Genomic DNA, 18,958 nt, shown 5'->3' on the forward strand with positions numbered 1-18,958 from the left:
GAGTTTAAATTACCCCCGTGTCCTCGGTGGTAGTAACAGTTTTGGTTTGAACCGTACTTAGACTGACATGGAAGAATGAAAATTCCTGATTTAGGGTGGATTTCTCATTAATCATGAGAAATGATATAATATCATTATTTACAGTATAATTGCCATTATGAAAAAGTATTAATAATAATGTGCTATTTATGCAGACAACATTGAATTTGAACGCACTTATTTATTATTATCATTATTATAAACGTGTTTTGGTGGGTCCAGGATTTTACGACAGTATTACGACCTTGAATACGGCAGTATTTGACAGGCGAGCGCGGCATTTGTAAACACTTAGTGATAGCACTGTAGAGGTCGAAGCTGCTGTTTACAAAGTTTGTAAATAGTATTTTTTCGTGGGATAACGTTAATTTCCTCCTATTGTTTTTTATCCGGAGTGGAGCTAGGCAACCGCAGGCTACTTTCTAGCTCATGGTAAAAGTTTGTGGAAGCGGACAACATGGCTTTAGCTGGCTGCCTCAGCTAACATGCTAATAGCAACAGCGGGGCTGTCCGGAGGACCGGCTGCTTCATGTGAGAGCGGCCAGGCATGCTAATAGTGCACCTCCTCGGGAGATCCTTGCTTCGACTGGGACTACAGCGGCTCGGGGTCCAGCGGAGGTGTTTCTGTGCGGCGCAGAGTGGCCGGTGTCCAGACACACAGCAGGAGGCAGACATGATCCGGAACCGGGCTCAGATCAAGCGGGTTCTCTGCGTAGCTGAGAAAAACGATGCAGCCAAAGGCATCTCAGAGATCATGTCCAGCGGCAGGGCCCGGAGGGTCAGTCATGTCTCTTCACCAGGAGTACAGACACCTCCAACAGATAGTGTTAGACAGTGTGATGCTGAAATTAGTCGATGGATACCATTTAAAAAGGCAAAAATGCCTCATATTTGCTGTTTCCAGTTTCTGTTTTTGAAAATGACTTAAGAATATGAATATCTTTGGGTTTTGGACTGCTGTTCTGACGAGACATCTTGGGCTCTGTAGACTTGTTATGAACAGTCTCTCTATTGTTTTATAAACTAATCAATCAACATGACCAACAGATTAATCAAAAATTAAAGTAATCATTAGTTGTAGCCTCAAATCAGTTGATGGTATTGTTCAGAGATCAATATATCTCTTTGTTGTTAGTGTATAACGTTTTAGTTTGTGTTTCACCCAACACTGGACTGTAACATATAATTCATTTTAGCTGATCTATGATACAACATCCAATTAGACAACAGGGTTATGTCTCAACATAGGGACAAGATGAATTGGGCAATCTCAAATAGAAACTTACCACACTCTAGAAATGGACAATGTAGATTAGAGCTGTGAGTAATACATCTGACAAATCAAGACAATTCATCAAATCAATTCAAAAATCATATAAAATTTAGGATTGCCATAAAACAGTCCAGCTCACTGACTGGCAGCATTGTCCCAAATGTCCTAATACAGCCAGAGATGTTAGTTGAGTAACCAGTAGCCACCAAGGTATAAACAGTACGACAAGGTCTCTGACAGTAGACAAATTTGTATTGTGTCACACTATAGACACATGTATATATAAAGTATATACATCATATCGCCCAACACCTCCTATCCTTAGACCCACAGTTACATAAATATAATGATACCAAAAACTTCATACTGTGTATTACAACCTGTTCCTTTGTTTTTGATTTTCTGTTTCAGAGGGAAGGGATGTCAAAGTTTAATAAAATCTATGAGTATGAATATCATCTCTTTGGTCAGGTAAGTGAATACAGTGAAATAATTAAATATCCACATGTCTGCTCTTTTGTGTTTACGCTGTCTCTGATTTTGCTGGTTTCGTTTTGTCTCCATCCTGCTCCAGAATGTGACAGTAACAATGACTTCAGTATCAGGCCATTTACTGGGTCTGGAGTTTAAAGCACCGTTCCAGAAATGGTAAGTGAGAATAGGTTTTTTTATTTTATTTTATCTTCAGCATCATACAGAATTATAACACGTGATTGTATATTTTCTCTCCAAAGGCACAGTTGTAATCCAGTGCTGTTATTTGATGCAGAGGTAGAGAAGTATTGTCCAGATAACATGGTACAAATCAAGGTATGCTTATTTACAGTCATACCAGGTATGTTAACTTTGTACTTAAATGAACCTATGGGATCTGTCACTCTTTGTGTGGGTGATTATGATGTTTGATTGTTATTAGTAATGGTAACTTTTAACAATTGACCAAGACAAACCCTTTATTTTTATTTATTGCCTTTTGATCACTCTCACAGATAAAATAATTAGAAGTTCTTAGTAAGTTCTTTATGACTCCTTAACCATCTTTCTTTCCCCTTTTGTCCATCCCTCTGTGTCTCTGTAGCGGACACTAGAGAAAGAGGCGAGGCAGTGCCAGGCCTTAATCATCTGGACTGATTGTGACAGAGAGGGAGAAAACATTGGCTTTGAAATTATTGATGTCTGCAAAGCAGGTACGCTGTTAATAATATGTGTGTGTTGTTTGTTGTTGTATCTTCATCCTATAGTTTTCTGACCAGGATTTACCCATGTTTCTGTGACTGTGTACAGAGTAGCAGGCCTTGTGTACCTAAATAGCTCCCACTAATTGTGTGTGTGTCTGTGTGTCTTTGTGTGTATTTTTTAGTTAAGGCCAATATACAGGTCTTTCGAGCAAAGTTTTCTGAGATAACCCCCAACTCCATTCGGAGAGCTTGTGAGACTCTAATGGAGCCCGATGCTAACGTCAGTGATGCTGTCGATGTCCGTCAGGAACTGGACCTGCGGATAGGTAAGGTAGCACTCTAATACTGTACTGAATAATACGACGAGACATGCTCGAGCATGTTAAAAAGATTCTGTCAGGATTAGGTGATGGCTCAACAGATAACGGTTCATACAGCATAATAACTGTTCTGACTCTGGATGACGACCTTGGTTAAATGTAACTTTACCAATGACACAACACTAGTGGGACTATATATCAGAACCTATTTTTGGTTGTTAATATGTAAGTGGCTGATATGATCCCATCCTCTTTTCTGTGCTCATCTTCTGCAGGTGCATCCTTCACTCGATTCCAGACACTTCGCCTGCAGAAAATCTTTCCAGAGTCTTTGGCCAATCAGCTGATCTCATACGGCAGCTGCCAGTTTCCTACTCTGGGCTTCGTTGTGGAGCGCTTCAAAGCCATCCAGGCTTTCATACCTGAGACTTTCTACAAGATCAAAGGTATAAATTCATCCATCCACAGACACATAGATCCAATACAGATGCATTTATTCAGGTTTTAAACTGATAGTCTGTTGATTCTTTGTGTCAGTGCTCCATGAAGTCGAGGAGGACACAGTGGAATTCAGCTGGAAAAGAAACCGTCTCTTCAACCACACAGCTTGCCTGGTGCTCTACCAGATCTGCATGGAGGTCGGTGCCTACATTGTCACGTACTCTCATGTAATGTTCATGAATTAAGTAAGGCCGCACAATATCTAAATCTTTAAGATCCTCTACTGTGCTGTATTAGCTTTATGGGTCAGTAGCTGCTATTGTTAGCTCTTTCTTTAGAAAATTTAAAGTGATAAATCTGAGGTTCTTTAATTGATTTCCCACGAGTGCTGTCCAAATAACACTCAAGCAGAAAGTTTAAACATTGCTGAGGTGTTTTACATGCGAGGAAGGCCCATCCTGACTGTCACACATCTAGAGTCTTGTAAAGACAGTCATGTTATTGATTTTGTCATGTCACACATTGTTACTCGTGATGCTTGTAGTTTCCATACTGGTCTTATTTACCTCCTAATCTCTTGTTCCTTTAGGGAGTTATGATTTATTCTCATAATGTGTTAATAAGCTAATTTTTGTTGCCATGATGCCCAAATGTCAGCAACTTTACAGCTACCTGGTGTCCTGCAGTAACCTAAGTAACACAGGGCAGACTGTGCCTCCACTGAACTAGAATGCAAATAACTACTCACCATTTTTGGGAATGCACAACATGAACTACTCACTAAACTCATGAAACACAACAACATTAAAGAAATAAAGATAACAGAAATAAAAAACAACTGTTATCTGATTTGTTTATTACCACAGTATTACCATAATCCCACTCTTGGATACAATGTTGGATGCACAAAAAAATAAAATATTACTTCATTTCAAAAGCTGTGAACATTTCAAAATATTTTTAGCATAAAATGTTTGTTCCTTATCATATACAGTAAAGTAAACCAATAAAAGAATCAGAAAAAGTTCTCACGCCAGATCAGGTCAAAACACTAACATTTTCCTTAATCATTTCACAGCTTCATCAAATATTTTTACAGAATATAAACACAATGACATTGTATGTACAACGTAACTTAAATTTAGACAATATCAGTGGGTCTTCATCAGACTGTAATGAAGTCTGATGATAACTCAGCCACAATTATTATCCCCCCTTGGACACTTTATGTATTTACAATGATCATTTTATTTTGATGTTGTTTGTATCATACTGTCAGTACATTTAGTTGTTCTGTAATCTCTTGTTTGTCGATCTCGCCTCACCATCTTTTTGCTTTAAATGCTGTTTGGTCTCAGTTACTGGTGGCAGGATAGAGGCGTTGTCTGAATCTATGACTGTTACAGAGAGACATTAACACTAATTGTTTGCCAAGATGCTCAAAGCTAACAAGCATGTAATTATCATGTTTCTCATGGAGCAAGATGTGACTATCAGGAGCCAAACTCAGGTCAGACAAACACAGATACTGTTTGTCCCTGTAGTGCTTTGTCAATTATTTGTTGAGTAAGCACTTGTGTGCATTATTTACTTCTCTCCTTTCTTCAGTAATAACTAATCAAGAAGAAAAGTTAAATGATATTTTTTTTTTCAAGATCAACTTAAAACATATAGATAATAAATAAATAAACACACATCAATAAAATTGTATTACACGAACCTCTGTATATTTATTTGTTTGTGAAATTTGCATAGTCCTAATATTAAAAAAAAAGATTGTGGCAGATTCAGTAAAGATTCAGATTCAGTATGAAGTGAAAGAGGTCTCTTAGAGAGAGAAACCCTCAGATCATCACCCAACTCTGCAGTTTCTATCTAGTGTTCTGAGCTTTGTTACACTCTTTGTTTTGTTTGTCCGGCTCCAAATCAAAATATCAATAATGGAGCTTTAAAGGTGCCACATGTAAATACTTGGAAAGCCCTTTTTAAATTAAAATCTACATAGTTTGCATTCAGGTTTCCTTTCTAGGGGTATTCTTCCTTTAGATTGACGCTACATGAATAAAAATTGACTTGACTTGTGTGAAACCATTAGCAGGGATGTGTAATGTGTGCATATGTTTTTCTAGCATGCACCAGAATATATGTGTTAGTTTAATAACTCCTGTTACAACTAATTGAAATTTTGCACTTAATGGATTAAGGTCCTTTTGCTTCCATGTTAACCTATACAAAGTGGAAGGTTCATCATCAGGAAACAAAGCACTGCAGGGAGCTACCAAACCCTTCTTTCACTGCTTTAAGTAATTTAGTTGAAATTGTCCCAGCATCCCAAAAAATGGTCTGAGGCTGAGGATGTCCAGTGGCCTTGTGGTTAAAAGATAAACCCTTAAACTGCAACATCCCCCATCTACCTCAAACCCCTCTTTCTCTTGTGTTTCCTTCATTTTTTAAACGGTTGCATCAAATAAAGGTAAAATGGCAGAAAATATCTTAAAGAAAAAAAACTTGGCCTAAGTTTTCCTCTTGCATAACAGGTACAAAATGTATTCATACTGTAACACAGCAGCAGCAAAGCAAGACAGGAGAGGGCATTCATCTTGACAACATACTGATGTGGTTATTCTGATCATACAAAGTAGTTTACTAATTTAATATAAAAACACTGATTGTTGATGTTGTGAGCCTAGAAAAGCTGTATGGACTTGTACCAACTGTGTGTGTGTTTTTGTGTGTGTGTGTGTGTAGTGTAGTGTCTGTAGTGTACCTCTCCTCCACCTGCAGCTGTTATCTCAGGAGGACACAGCAGTAAATTTTAATTCAAATGTGTTTTCAACCTGCCTGAATAAAATGGGCTAAGGGCCACATGTAAAAAAAACAAAAAAATTACACACAAGAATAACGTTAACTCATTTTCAGGATCCCATAGCAACAGTCACCTCAGTAACCAGTAAACCCAAGAGCAAGTGGAGACCGCTGCCTTTGGACACTGTGGTAAGAATATAAAGTCAAACAGCCACACACATACATATGCTGCATCTATAAACACGTGTTTAAGCCCCCCCCAGCGAGCAATCCTCTACCTTTATCTGACCAACAGGAACTGGAGAAGTTGGCATCTCGGAAGCTAAGAATAAGTGCCAAAGAAACCATGAAAATTGCTGAAAAACTCTATACCCAAGGGTGAGTATGTGAGTGTGAGCACGCAGCATTTTAGGTAATGTACGTACATACAGCAAAGTTTTGTTTTGATCCAACCATGTGCTAAACGTCCTATTTTTCATTTGAACTTGTTTCAATCAGAAAGCTGGCTTGAAGCCACCTTTATTAGAGGCTTTGTGGTGTCAGTGAAACGGTCAGATGTATTTTTTGTTTAGCAGGTAGTTCAACCACCTCAAAGCCGTTCCTATTTTTGCACACGAGAAGGCACCATCTGGCAGTTCAGGCATTTAATAGAGGAGTTTACCAGCAATGTCGTATTTCCTGAGTTTTCCACCTTAGTTTCTTTCTGTGTGTGTATTTTTTATTATTTTCTCCTCTTTTCAGGTTTATCAGCTACCCCCGCACAGAAACCAACATTTTTCCTGCAAGCCTGGCTCTCAGCCCCCTGGTGGAGCAGCAGACGCAAAGTCCAGTCTGGGGGACGTTCGCCCAGCGGGTGCTTGATCAGCCTGGGGGTCCCAACCCCCGGCAGGGCAAGAACTCTGACCAGGCCCATCCCCCCATACACCCCACCAAGTACACCAATGCACTGCAGGTATGTACAAATAGAATAGAGCTCAGTTTGTGCATAATTCAGTCACTTTTTTCGTGATGATCGGATGTTTAAACCCCTGTGCGGACGTGTTTTAAACAATAACATATTTGTACTGCATGTTGACAGTAGTTTCTGCGACTAATATGTTTTTCCATTTTTAATCATAATTAACAATCATAGTGAAGTATACCCCCTGCTGTTCAATGGTAGCAGGTCTTTTGTGTCCAACCGGTTCTTGTATTGTCTTTCAACAGTATGATGGAAACATCTGGTTTCACACATTGGCTGCAGTAGCTCCAATGTTACAGACGTTGTGTTCATGAAAGATGAAGTCACCACTTTAGTGACGCAAAAAAAATGTGCACCATTTATACCCACAGGGGAACAAACACATTCTGAAGTGTTGATTTTCTGTTTCATTTGTGTCCAGGGCAATGAAGGACGTGTGTATGAGTTCATTGTCCGGCACTTCCTGGCCTGCGTATCCCAGGATGCTTTAGGGCAAGAGACGGTAGTGGACATAGACATAGCTCAGGAAAAGTTCTCCACCTCAGGACTCATGATCATTGCAAGGAACTACCTGGATGTTTACCCATATGACAGGTGGAGCACTAAGGTAGGGTGTGTGTTGTTGATTCTGATTTAAAGGTTATTAAAAAAAACACAGTGAAACTCAGTCTAAGCTACATTACTGTTGCTTAAATACCTTATTTTTAGATAGTATGTTGTTGTGGGGTTCCAGCTGATTCCTGGCTCTCGCTGCATGTGTGTGAAATGTCTCAGCACATCTGCATTGTATGTTGTAGCTGATTCCGGTGTACGAGCAGGGCTCCCAGTTCCAGCCCTCTGCCATTGAGATGGTGGATGGACAGACAACTCCTCCACAGCTGCTCACTGAAGCCGACCTCATATCACTGATGGAGAAGCACGGCATTGGTAGAGTACAGACACACACACACACAAGCAGAGACTGTGTTTTTAATGTGTTTGGTCCCACCCACTCACAAACGCTTTACTACAAACATGTCAGAAATAAGAAATAATGATGAATCCCACAAACATCTAAATTTGTGAATGTGCACAACATGCAATTAAGTCGGAAAATTTCCACCTTTCCAATATAACACCATAACCTCCAAGGGAGTTCCAATAGGTTTATACATGAGAGTTTGTTTACAGTTGTTTGGGAGTGCAACTGCATATGTGAGAGAAGTTAAAGCCTTTGGTGTCTCTAGAGGGAGCTGCGCAAAGTCTGATAAACAACATCAGTTGGAGCAGAAAACTGTGGGTGTGGAGTTGTAAAGAAGTGAGTTTACCAGACCTCTGTACTCCACCTCTCATCTCTGCTTGAGGCTTGTGGTTCATGGCTACATTAGCTGCTACTATCACAACACACATAATAACCCAATCTCCAACCAAACTGGTGGTTTATGGTTTATATTGCATTGTGGGTAATGTAGGCACAAGGTAATGACAAGGAACAAGAAAGGGTGAAATAAAGGAGGTGATACAGGAGTGCAGTGTTAAACTGTAGAGTTATCTTTTAGTCTTATTTCCATGAAGCTTAGTACCAGAGGTGGACGATATTGGTCAAATCTTCTGTCACAGTTTATATAGATTTATTGATAATTATTGTGAAATAGTAAATGTTTCTAAAACATTGAATTTCTTTCTCACTCAGGAAATATTAACAGAAAATGGCCTTGGTGGAAATGGTATAGATTGAATTTCTATTATCTCACAGTCACAGCACACCCACTGATCTGTGGATATATGCCAGTTTAGACAATTTATGTCCACCTGGATTGTTTCATATTCAAAAGAGCAATTTTTCCCAGATGATTTTTTTGGTGTGTTGGCATGTATGATAACCATTTTTTTTTTTTACCATATCTAACTCTTACCTGAAGCCTTCACATAGTAACAGTGCCGACACTTTGTGCTTTGAAACGTGACTCTTCTCCTTTATGAAACCATGGTGTTGGAGTGATTTATTTTTGATACAGTAAAAAGATGTAGCCCTTTTTTATCTAACACTAACATCAGCACAGATAGACTTTATTTGTTCAAGATTAGGTGTTTCACGTCTAATGGAAACTCTATTGTTTGAACTGTATATTACAGGCACAGATGCAACCCATGCAGAGCACATTGAGACTATTAAGAGTCGCATGTATGTGGGCTTGACAGCTGATCAGAGGTTTCTCCCTGGAGAGCTCGGCATGGGACTAGTGGAGGGTATGTATACGTGCACGCACGCACACACACACACACACACACACACACACACACACACACACACACACACGATAAGCTGTGAGCATTAATGCATAGAGGTCTTGATAGCTTTCCTCTGTTATTGTCCCTGTTGTTCACATATGTTAATTATCAGCTATATTATTTATTTATTTATTTATTCATTTGGATCCCCTTTAGCCACTACTACTTTGGTACTAGAGCAACTACTCTTCCTGGGGTTTGCACAATTAAACATTACATCATAATTCAAAACAATAATATAAATTAAAATCCATAACAAAGGTAACAAGAAAATAACAACAAAAACAATTGACAAGTACCCAACAGTCCATGAAACATTTGATACAGCTCAAAAACAACACAAGTGTGAATGTGTGTTTGTTTGTTCAGGGTACAACTCTATGGGCTATGAGATGTCCAAACCAAACCTGCGTGCTGAATTGGAGGCAGATCTCAAGCTGGTATCGGAGGGCAGGAAGGACAAACAGAGCGTGCTGCTGCACCACATTCAGAAATACAAGACCGTCTTCATTGAGTCTGTCAGGAAGGCGAAGAAGTTAGTTGCACTTTATCTTGTAATAAACCTGTGTATTTGTGGTATGATGATGGTATGCACCATCTGTACACAAATGAACAGAGTCCTGTCATATTTTACAAAGATGGATTAGTCAACACCTGGGCTGTATTCACTGCAGGCTGCTGGTAAGAAGTCACTGTCTGTTCTCGCCTCAGGTTAGATGAAGCCCTGTCACCATATCTGGGTGCAGCTCAGGAGATCACTGAAGTGGAGCAGCAGGACATGGAGATCCCACTGCCGGTCAGGAAGTGCCCTCACTGTGGTCGGGACATGGTGCTGAAGAAGAAGAGGGAGGGAAACAGGTGAGACGAGACACAAAGCAAAGGAGCTTAAAACTGTTACTGACACAAGCTTGACTCTGTAGGATATGTTGAGTTGTCATTCTGCACCTAAAACAGCTCATCCCCTTCAAAAGGCGACACAGATGCTTGATTCAAATGTCACAAAAGTTTTTGCCCATTAACTACAAATCACCTGCACATTTTCCAAAACAGCTTATTCATTTTCCTTTCTGACTTGGTGTGTAATAGGTAGTGTGTAATAAAGCTAATTTGGCAGAGACTTGAAATTAGTCATTGCATAGTGATGCAGTTCCTTGTGGTTCTGCCACAACTGCACACTTTTAATTACAGACTATTAAACTCATACTCTATAATTCTTAAAGATTGATGTTATCACAGCTCGTAGAGAAGTCTCAGCCAATCTGATCTTTACTGAGCACACCAGGCCCTGAATCCATGACATCATAAAATGGTGACTAAATATTTAGTGTTATATCTTGTTGTATCAACCTGACATTATCTGAATCCGAAGGTGATCTGAAAGTTGGTCGAACAAAATACAGCCTGCTTTGAAATATTTTTTATAAATGGGTTAAAACGAGAGTAAAAGATCTCATTATCCTCTTGTTTCCCTCTCAAACTCTTTCTGCTTCCTCCTCTGTGTCTCCACCCTTCTGCAGTAAGTACCTGTCCTGTGTGGGTTTCCCAGCCTGTAAGACAGCCGTGTGGTTTCCCGACACAGTGCTGGAGGTCAGCAGAGATGACAGCATTTGTCCCACATGTCAGCCACACCCTGTTCACATGTAAGTATTTATTTTATGCTAGGCCATGTTTCATTGGTTGTCTCACAGCAAAGTTGATGAATTGTAAAAAACTTTATTGATCCCTTAACTATTCATGTAGTGCCATCATCAGGTCAAAATTTAAATTCCTCAGATACTTCGGTTTAATTACCAAAAATCTGCAAAACTAATGACACTCCCATCAGCCTTGATTTGGCTGCTGCATTTAGCTCATAGCACTGCTGTGCCTTAAGGTGTCAACATGTTTGTTCAGAAAATTACATAAATTGTTGGTCATAGTGAGTGCTGTTAGACCATTGGGAAAATGCTTGAAGCATACTGATGGCTTAAGCACAGCCTAATACTTTTTTATATCCTGGTAACTTGTGACGGCAACAATCAGCTTTTCTTCCATTTTGTTTAATCAGGATGATTGTGACTGTCGAAACAGTCAGGCGGGTCTCACGTTGAGCCTTTCTCAACTTTCCCCTGTAGTGTAGCTATAAGTCTGTTTAGCTCAGAGGGGGGTGAGGGGCTGTAAAGACAGGTCTCACTTACAACGAATTGCAGCCATCACTTTCTCAGCTTTTGAAATCCGTATGTGTGAACACCCCCTTAGCCTTCTTTAATGTGTCTCCTGTGAGTTCCCCAGCTGTATGAAAGTGTAATAGGAAATTACAAAGATGCCACTTAAAGCAAATGACCAAACAGACAGTAGAGAAATGATACAAAGTAGTTTAGAATATCAGTTGACAATCTGTTTGATACAGAGCTGCTTGAGAAAGTGTTAATGCAGAGAAGGAAATATTTACATGCAACCAAGACATTGACATGTCACACTCACCGAACATTTGACTCTCACTGATTAACAACAAAGACTCATTTCTCTAACTACACACACTAAACTTTGAAACCATATTGTTTTCAGTGGACACGCAGATTACACTTGTTACATTTTTGAGAAGTGCATGTGGGAGTCTCTGTGGTCTTTACTGTCCATGCTCACTCAGATGAACAGGGATGAAGCTCTCAGCGGCTTCATCAGCACAAGAAACTTCTTGAAAATCTGCATTGTATAAGAAAATCCTTGTTTACACAAGTGGGCGTTAACCCCTTGAGCACGTGCCTCAGCTCAGTCCAAATATAGGGCAGGCTCACTAGCAGCGAGCCAAAGTGCTCCACACCAGCATCTGTTACCATAGCAACCAATCTGGTACAGAGCTCAAAAGTTGAACTACAGCACTCTTAAACAATATCACTGTCTTTTTAAATCAGATTTCAGTAAGTGCTGTAATAAACTGCCTACTGCTGCCATCTCGCTGGTCACCATGGCAACTTGCTATATTATCCCAACTGTTGTCCTACATGCATTCCTGTGTTTAGTGATTGTATATTCACACACACACACACACACACACACACACACACACATTATTCAAAAGTTACAGCAACTACTTCAGGTGTGTTGGGAGATTGTCGTACTCTTAATATACCAGGCTTAAAGACATGAAATTCAAGTAAATATGAAAACATTCATTTCTCTTATTTAGATGATGATGAGTTCTGATTTTGAAAGAAGTGTTGAAAGTACATCATAATCAATGCAAATAAAAAAGCCCAGTGATACAGGAAGACATTGTGCAGGATATAATTTGATCATTAATTTAGTTTTTGCTGCATCACACAGAATCTCAACTGCTCATACCTTAAACCTATTTTTGTTAAATTGGTCATTAATTATCATTAACAACATGTTTATTTTAACAATTAATTTAAATTAATAATATTAATAAATCTTCAATTTGGCATGTGAAAGGGACACCATTTGATTTTATTTTGATGTTAAAATCCTGTTATTTGTTGCCAACACATCTACATCCTCTCTTCAATTGAATGTGAACAAGTCAAATAGTGACTGACATGATGTGTTAGTTTTATTTATATTTATTTATTTTTACATCATCTCAGCTGGAAGTTTGGTTTAATTGTTTAATTTATTTCATGACTGTTATGAAAAGATACATTTATAAAGTTTTTTTTATCCAACATGTTAAACTTTCTAGCAACTTAACTTTCAGAGTCAAGCTTTGTGTCAAGTGTCTGTGTTCACATTCTTTAGCAAAACCGACTTTACCCTATAAGGTATCTCCTTACATCTTCCGAGATGCCTCAAAATCTTGAAGTAGGTTTCTTCAAGTTTCAGTTTCATATGCAACATGTTCTTGCACCGCCAAGTGTAGAAGGGATGCACCACTTCTCAGTAGAGTGTGAACAGTGCTCAGCTGACACCAGTATTTAACCAGTCATGGTAGCAGCTGTTGTTGGTTCAGCTTCATCACACTAGGGTGTATACTATGTTTGCCCTCTTTAACATCCGTCTTTTGTTTCTACTACGTCCTTCAGGTTGAAGTTCAAGTTCCGTAGGGGCAGCCTCCCTCCCATGATGCCTTTGGAATTTGTTGGCTGTATTGGCGGATGTGATGAGACACTCAGAGAGGTGCTGGACCTGAAATACCTCAGAGCAGGTGGTGGAGGAGGTGGTGGAGGAGGTGGTGGGGGAGGAGGAGGAGGAGGAGGAGGAGGAGGAGGGGGGAGAGGAGATGACCCTCGGCCCCCATATCCAAGGCCCCCCAGACCAGAGCCACCCAGAGCCCCACGGTCCAATCCTCGACCTTCCCTTCCTCCTGTCCCCTCCTGGAGCTCTCAGCCTCGGCCCCCACCGGGTGCAGGCGGTAGCAGTGTAGACCCAAACAGCGATGCCATTGTGTGTAACTGTGGTCAGGACGCTCTTCTCCTCACTGTGCGCAAAGACGGCCCCAACCAAGGGCGTCAGTTCTACAAGTGCAGCGCTGGGAGCTGCAACTTCTTTCTGTGGGCAGATCAGCCAAATCAACAGGGGGCACCACAGAGTGAAGGGCCTCCGCGTCCCTTACCTGCACAAAGGACCTCCCAGCCTCCGAGGCCCTCACTGGGGTTCAGGAACACATTTGATGGTGGCAGAGGGCAGGAGGGAGGGGCAGGAGGACATGAGGGAGAGGTAATGTGTAACTGCAATGAGACAGCAGTGATGCGCACGGTGCAGAAGGACGGTCCAAACAAGGGCCGGATGTTTCACACCTGCGGGAAACCCAGAGAGCAGCAGTGTGGCTTCTTCCAATGGGCTGATGAGAACGTACCTCCACCAGGCAAGGCTCTCACTCACACACACACACACACACACACACACACACACACACACACACACACACACACACACACACACACACACACACATGCATTCTTGTCTTTTGTTAGCTGTGAGGACACTCATTGATGCAATGCATTCCCTAAGCTTAACCATCACAAAACCAACCAAAATGTCCTCACAACAGGGCTGAACAATTAATTGAAACACTATAGAAATTGCAATACAGCCAAGTGCAATATCCAAATCACAAGAGCTGTATTTCTTTTGTTAAAGGTAAAATGTGTCGTGATATACCATAAATGAAGCGTTGTGGTGCTACAGAGATGCTGCAGCCTACAAATCATATTCTCCAGAGGTAAAGGAACATACTTGTTTGCTAAAGGTCCAAACAAAAACCACATCATCATCATTTTTTATATTTTTTTCAGTGAAAATAAAATGCAGTGATAGCCATTCCAACTGAAATAGTGACTCATATCGCAATTGCAATATTTCCCAAAATAATCACATGGTTTTTGGGTTTTTTTTTTTTTTTTTTTAACATGTCATTCAGCCCTAGTTTCAAACCAAACTTTTTCTTCACAACCATAGAAAGACATGTACATGCACAAACAGAAACACACACAGACACACACAATTGTCTTGTGAGGACCCTTGAAGACATAATGTATTCCCAGGGCCCTATCACTAAATACCGAACCCCAACCCTATCCTTAACCTAAACCTCAGTCTAACCTTAACCTTAAATCCACCCACTGCAATAGTTGAAAACTGAAATTTATCCTCACAATGATAGTAGTACCAGCACACTCGCACACACCAATCAAAAGCTTATTATGGCAAAGTCAGTCAGTCAGTCCACAACTTGGAGTATCTTAACAACAGTTGAATCGATCGTCATGAAGTTTGGTACAGACATTTAAGATTAACTGAAATACCTTCGGTGATCGCTTAACATTTCATCCAGCACCGTCATCAGGTCAAAATCTGTATTTGGATCATGATCAGGAACCTGTGAAACCAGTGACATTCCCAGGAGCCGCAGCTGTACACTAAACTAATGAGGAACGTGCTAAACCTTATACCTACTAAACATCAGCATGTTAGCATTGTCATTAGCATGCTGATGTTAGCGTATAAGTACAGCTACATTGGGTAAAAAAAGGGCCACTTTTTCTTACTGTATCAAAATGCATAAAGGAGTTTAGTCTCCTTTCAAAGCACAACATGTCGGCTCTGTTACTATGTGGTGGGCTTGATTTCTGACAAAAAGTTCACTTTTAGAAACTGCTTGCTAAGGACATTGTGTGTTTTTGGACCAGATTAGGTTGTGGTCTGTGGTCAAATAATTAAACTTTTCTCTGAAAATCACTTTACATCACAAGCATACTCTGTTTTACATTAAAGGGAGGAGCACCAATTATTACATTAACATAAACAATACATTACAGACAGACATTTGGAGTACATTTAATTATATTTCTTACAGTTCACTGGCTTACCACCATGATCTGCCTGTCAAATCATTTGCACCGTGAGCCTAGCATCACATAATGCTTCCTGTATGCTATGTAAAATTATTGAAAATGTTTTAATACAAGCATGCAAACAGAAAAGATTTACACTCAGATCAAACAACAGAGAGAACGTTCCTCTTCACCTACGTTCTTACTTAATGATAAAGAAAAGCTGTCACGACTCACAAACACTCCCACTGAGACCTTGAGGCATCCATTTATCAGGCAGACTCGGTGCTGTCAGTCCTGGCTCACACAGAAAAATCTTTTGTACCCTCTATGCAGTGACCTCTCACCATCTAATGTTGTTTTTACCCGTTCCCTTGTGTCAGGTGGTTTTGGTGGTGGATTCAATGGAGGTGGAGACGGAGGGAAGAGGGGGAGGAAGACGATGGGAGACATCACCCCTAACAAACCTCCCGCTGCAAAGAAACCCCGCACCTGCGGCATCTGCCACATGCCGGGGCACACTCGAGTCACCTGTCCTCAGCGGTGACCGCTGCCGCTGGGTGAAGACAATAACTGTGAAGCTGCTCCGAATGTGCGTGGAGTTATTGAAGTCTAAGACCTAACAGTGTGGAGTCAGATTTTATTTTTCAAATATGCTGCAACTCAGATTGTAAGCGCCTCCTCACATGGGGTGGACCTCACCTTTACGTAAATAAACACTTTACTCAGACCTTCTATCCATCCTGTAAAGTCATATTCAATAACATTTCCAAGAGGACAGTTAAAGTTTTCAGAACAAGACCAAAGTCATGTAATAACTCTGGCTCCAAACAAAATCAAAAATGGTATTTCCCAGTCCGAGCTGTGCCACACATTGGCGAAAAAAAATAGGAATGTCAAAGACATTTTGTGTCTCAGCTCAGTAGAAACTAGTACTTTACTCTCTGTTTTCACTCAGCTGTGATTTCCCAGGTCTCCTTAGATCTGCAATGTGCTTGTTCAAGATGGATGACTCTTTTTTAGCCTCCAGGGGAAAAGTTATTGGTCATTTTGGGGGTCAAGATAACCATTTTGTGTTTGTTATTTACTGCTAGATGGCAGCCAGTTTCCGCTCTAGACTCCTTACAAGAATTCAGCATTTTAGGAAATAAGCTAGTAACTTTCTTGCCGAGAATTAGATGAGAAAGTCGACATCAGCCTCATGCCTATACAGTAAATATGAAGCTACCACCAGCGGTCATTTAGCTTAGCTTAGCATAAAGACTGGAAAAGGGGGAAACAGTTAGCCTGGCTACGTCTGAGAGTAACAGAATCAGCAGCAACAGTACGTCTAAAGCTCACTGCGTAACATGTTATAGCTCTCATTTTTAATCTGAACGTAACAGAAGAACTCTTCACAGATTACGGTGCTTTTATGACGGATTATTAGACTAGTAGGCATATTAGCCAAAATGTCAAATGTTTCCCTTTAAAGCTTCGCGCAGTGTTCAGGTATACGCTTTAAACTCTGGTTGTTTAAGCTCTTTTACTGCCTGAGGAAAAAGCTCTGAACGAGTTAAAAACTCGCAGGTGTTTGTAACCGCAGAAAGTGCTCAGCAGTTAATGGGAAACTGGTTCAGCTGGCCTTGGATCAAATTGATTCTCGCGTCTGTATCCACAGTCCTGACTGTTTGATTGAGATCAGCTGGGGGAAGGTGACTGTGACACAGAAACAGTGCTGTCTTTGATGAATAAAGGTGTATTTTAAATAAAACATATTTGCACACAGCTTATTAATAATTCATAGAATGTATTAATATGTTGACTTTTGTTTTTTTTTCATTTTCACCATTTGCATCTTTAACAGTTACATGGGTGGATTTCTCTTGTTGGAAGAAATGTTAAAATATGTTTTTACACTGTCTTATGTAAAAAAGTGCAAAAAGGAAAGAAAAGTGGTTGGTGGTCTGAGGAATTGTCAGTATCATCATTATTTTCTGAATATTTATGTATGTTAATAAACTTTAATGTGCTGTTACTTTCTATGGTTAATATCTTTACAGTTATCACAGTGTGTGATATTACGAATTTTGGTTTTGGTTTTCATTGTTTCTGTCTTGGTTCTTCTGGTTTTGGTTTTGGTTTTATTTTGAGACTTTATTTATTTTTGTTTTGGTTCAAGTGGTTTTGATTTTGGTTTTATTTTGAGTAGTCGTCCACTTTCAGTTGTATGAACACCTTTGTTGCTGCTATACACAAATAGCATAATGAGCAAATATAAATAGTTTATTCCTATTGCATTTTTCTAAAGATATTCACATTCCAGATAACTGTTAACTGTTCATAACTCTTAGGCCAAATGGAGCAAAAAGTCATATTTTCTGACCTGACCAGTGGTGAAAATCACAGTGCTGCACTGTAAAAAATAACCCTTTACAAGTAAAAACCCTGAATCCAAATTTTAAAAGCATTATGAGAGAAATATATTAAAAGTATCAAATGTATAAGTCAGAGGTTACATGACTTGACTTAAGTCACAGATTTGAGGGCTTGAGTCTGGTGTGATCAGCGCTCTGACCTGGTTATTATGACTTGAGGATTGACTGAGAGTTGAGACAGATGATTTAAATGAACTTCACTTTTTATGAAATATTTTCATTTTCAGTTACATTTTGTTTTTGATTTCTAGTCCAATGCCCACAAACCTGGCAACATAATAGGACGTTGCAGACCAGCAGAGGCCAACGCACAAGGCAGCTGTCATGGGGAGGGGCCAAGTCAAAAAAAAAGCACTTTCCTATAACTTGACTTGCTTGATTCTCGCCACAGTAACTTGGGACTTGAAGGTTAAGATTTGCTTGAAATGTGTGACTTGCTCTCACCTAGAAAACTGCCCCCTGTCAACGTTGTGTTATGATTCAATATATTATTGAATCATAGTTACTGAAGCAATAATAGCATTTTACAGTTCCATTGGGTCAAGGTGCTGCTGGTGGTTAATAACAGATGATAATCAATCATTTTGTATGTAAAATTGTAATCTACAAAGTAAGTAGTAACCACAGCTACAGTCGGATCAGACTTGGAGGCGGAGTGCAGTGGTACAAGGACCTCAGTGCTTGAGTAAATGCGCTGTCCGCTGTTCTCACTGCAGAAATACACACTAATGTCTACCCGATCATAAGTGTTTTCAGATCATAAGCCTCCCCTCAGATAAAGTTCGTGCCGTGCAGCTGTGGATGTCACATCTGGATTTAAATGGCCTCATTTCCCCGCAACCGCTCCTCGCCTCTGTTCACGGCCGAGCTGAATGAAGCGCAAGCCCCGGGGATTAAAGGATTTGGGAAAACAGGGAAATAAACCAGAAACGTATGGTTTCCCGGTATGAGGCTGTAAGTTACCCTAATGTTTTTTCTTCC

At 40.1% G+C, this 18,958-nt stretch overlaps 1 protein-coding gene across 2 annotated transcripts; it reads left to right on the forward strand.

Moving 5' to 3' along the window:
- Window positions 1–297: 297 nt before the first annotated feature.
- Window positions 298–17,577, forward strand: top3a (DNA topoisomerase III alpha). 2 transcript variants are annotated; one of them, XR_011689722.1, is made up of 20 exons: window positions 298–817; window positions 1,724–1,783; window positions 1,887–1,960; window positions 2,047–2,122; window positions 2,391–2,499; window positions 2,673–2,816; window positions 3,086–3,256; window positions 3,348–3,448; window positions 6,171–6,245; window positions 6,352–6,434; window positions 6,798–7,008; window positions 7,439–7,624; window positions 7,815–7,944; window positions 9,133–9,246; window positions 9,658–9,823; window positions 10,000–10,146; window positions 10,806–10,928; window positions 13,311–14,092; window positions 14,368–14,449; window positions 15,944–16,083. XR_011689722.1 is itself a non-coding variant. In XM_071474275.1 (19 exons), the coding sequence occupies exons 1-19, from the start codon at window positions 587–589 to the stop codon at window positions 16,105–16,107; spliced, it is 3,147 nt and encodes a 1,048-aa protein (XP_071330376.1). In that variant the 5' UTR covers window positions 298–586; the 3' UTR covers window positions 16,108–17,577. The 2 variants fall into 2 exon arrangements, 1 of the variants encoding a protein (XP_071330376.1); XM_071474275.1 differs by lacking the exon at window positions 14,368–14,449 and having other exon boundaries at window positions 15,944–17,577.
- Window positions 17,578–18,958: the final 1,381 nt, after the last annotated feature.

This window comes from Trachinotus anak, unplaced genomic scaffold (assembly GCF_046630095.1).
Source record: "Trachinotus anak isolate AG129_WGS33_773 ecotype Australia unplaced genomic scaffold, CSIRO_AGI_Tana_v1 ptg000003l, whole genome shotgun sequence".
NCBI lineage: Eukaryota > Metazoa > Chordata > Actinopteri > Carangiformes > Carangidae > Trachinotus > Trachinotus anak.

Excerpts from the sequence above, each read along its gene's own strand:
- top3a (XM_071474275.1), top strand. The coding sequence starts at position 587 with ATGCTAATAGTGCACCTCCTCGGGAGATCCTTGCTTCGACTGGGACTA. Across the intron at positions 2,817-3,085 it reads GGAACTGGACCTGCGGATAG|GTGCATCCTTCACTCGATTC; the intron begins GTAAGGTAGCAC and ends CATCTTCTGCAG. Across the intron at positions 7,945-9,132 it reads GATGGAGAAGCACGGCATTG|GCACAGATGCAACCCATGCA; the intron begins GTAGAGTACAGA and ends TGTATATTACAG.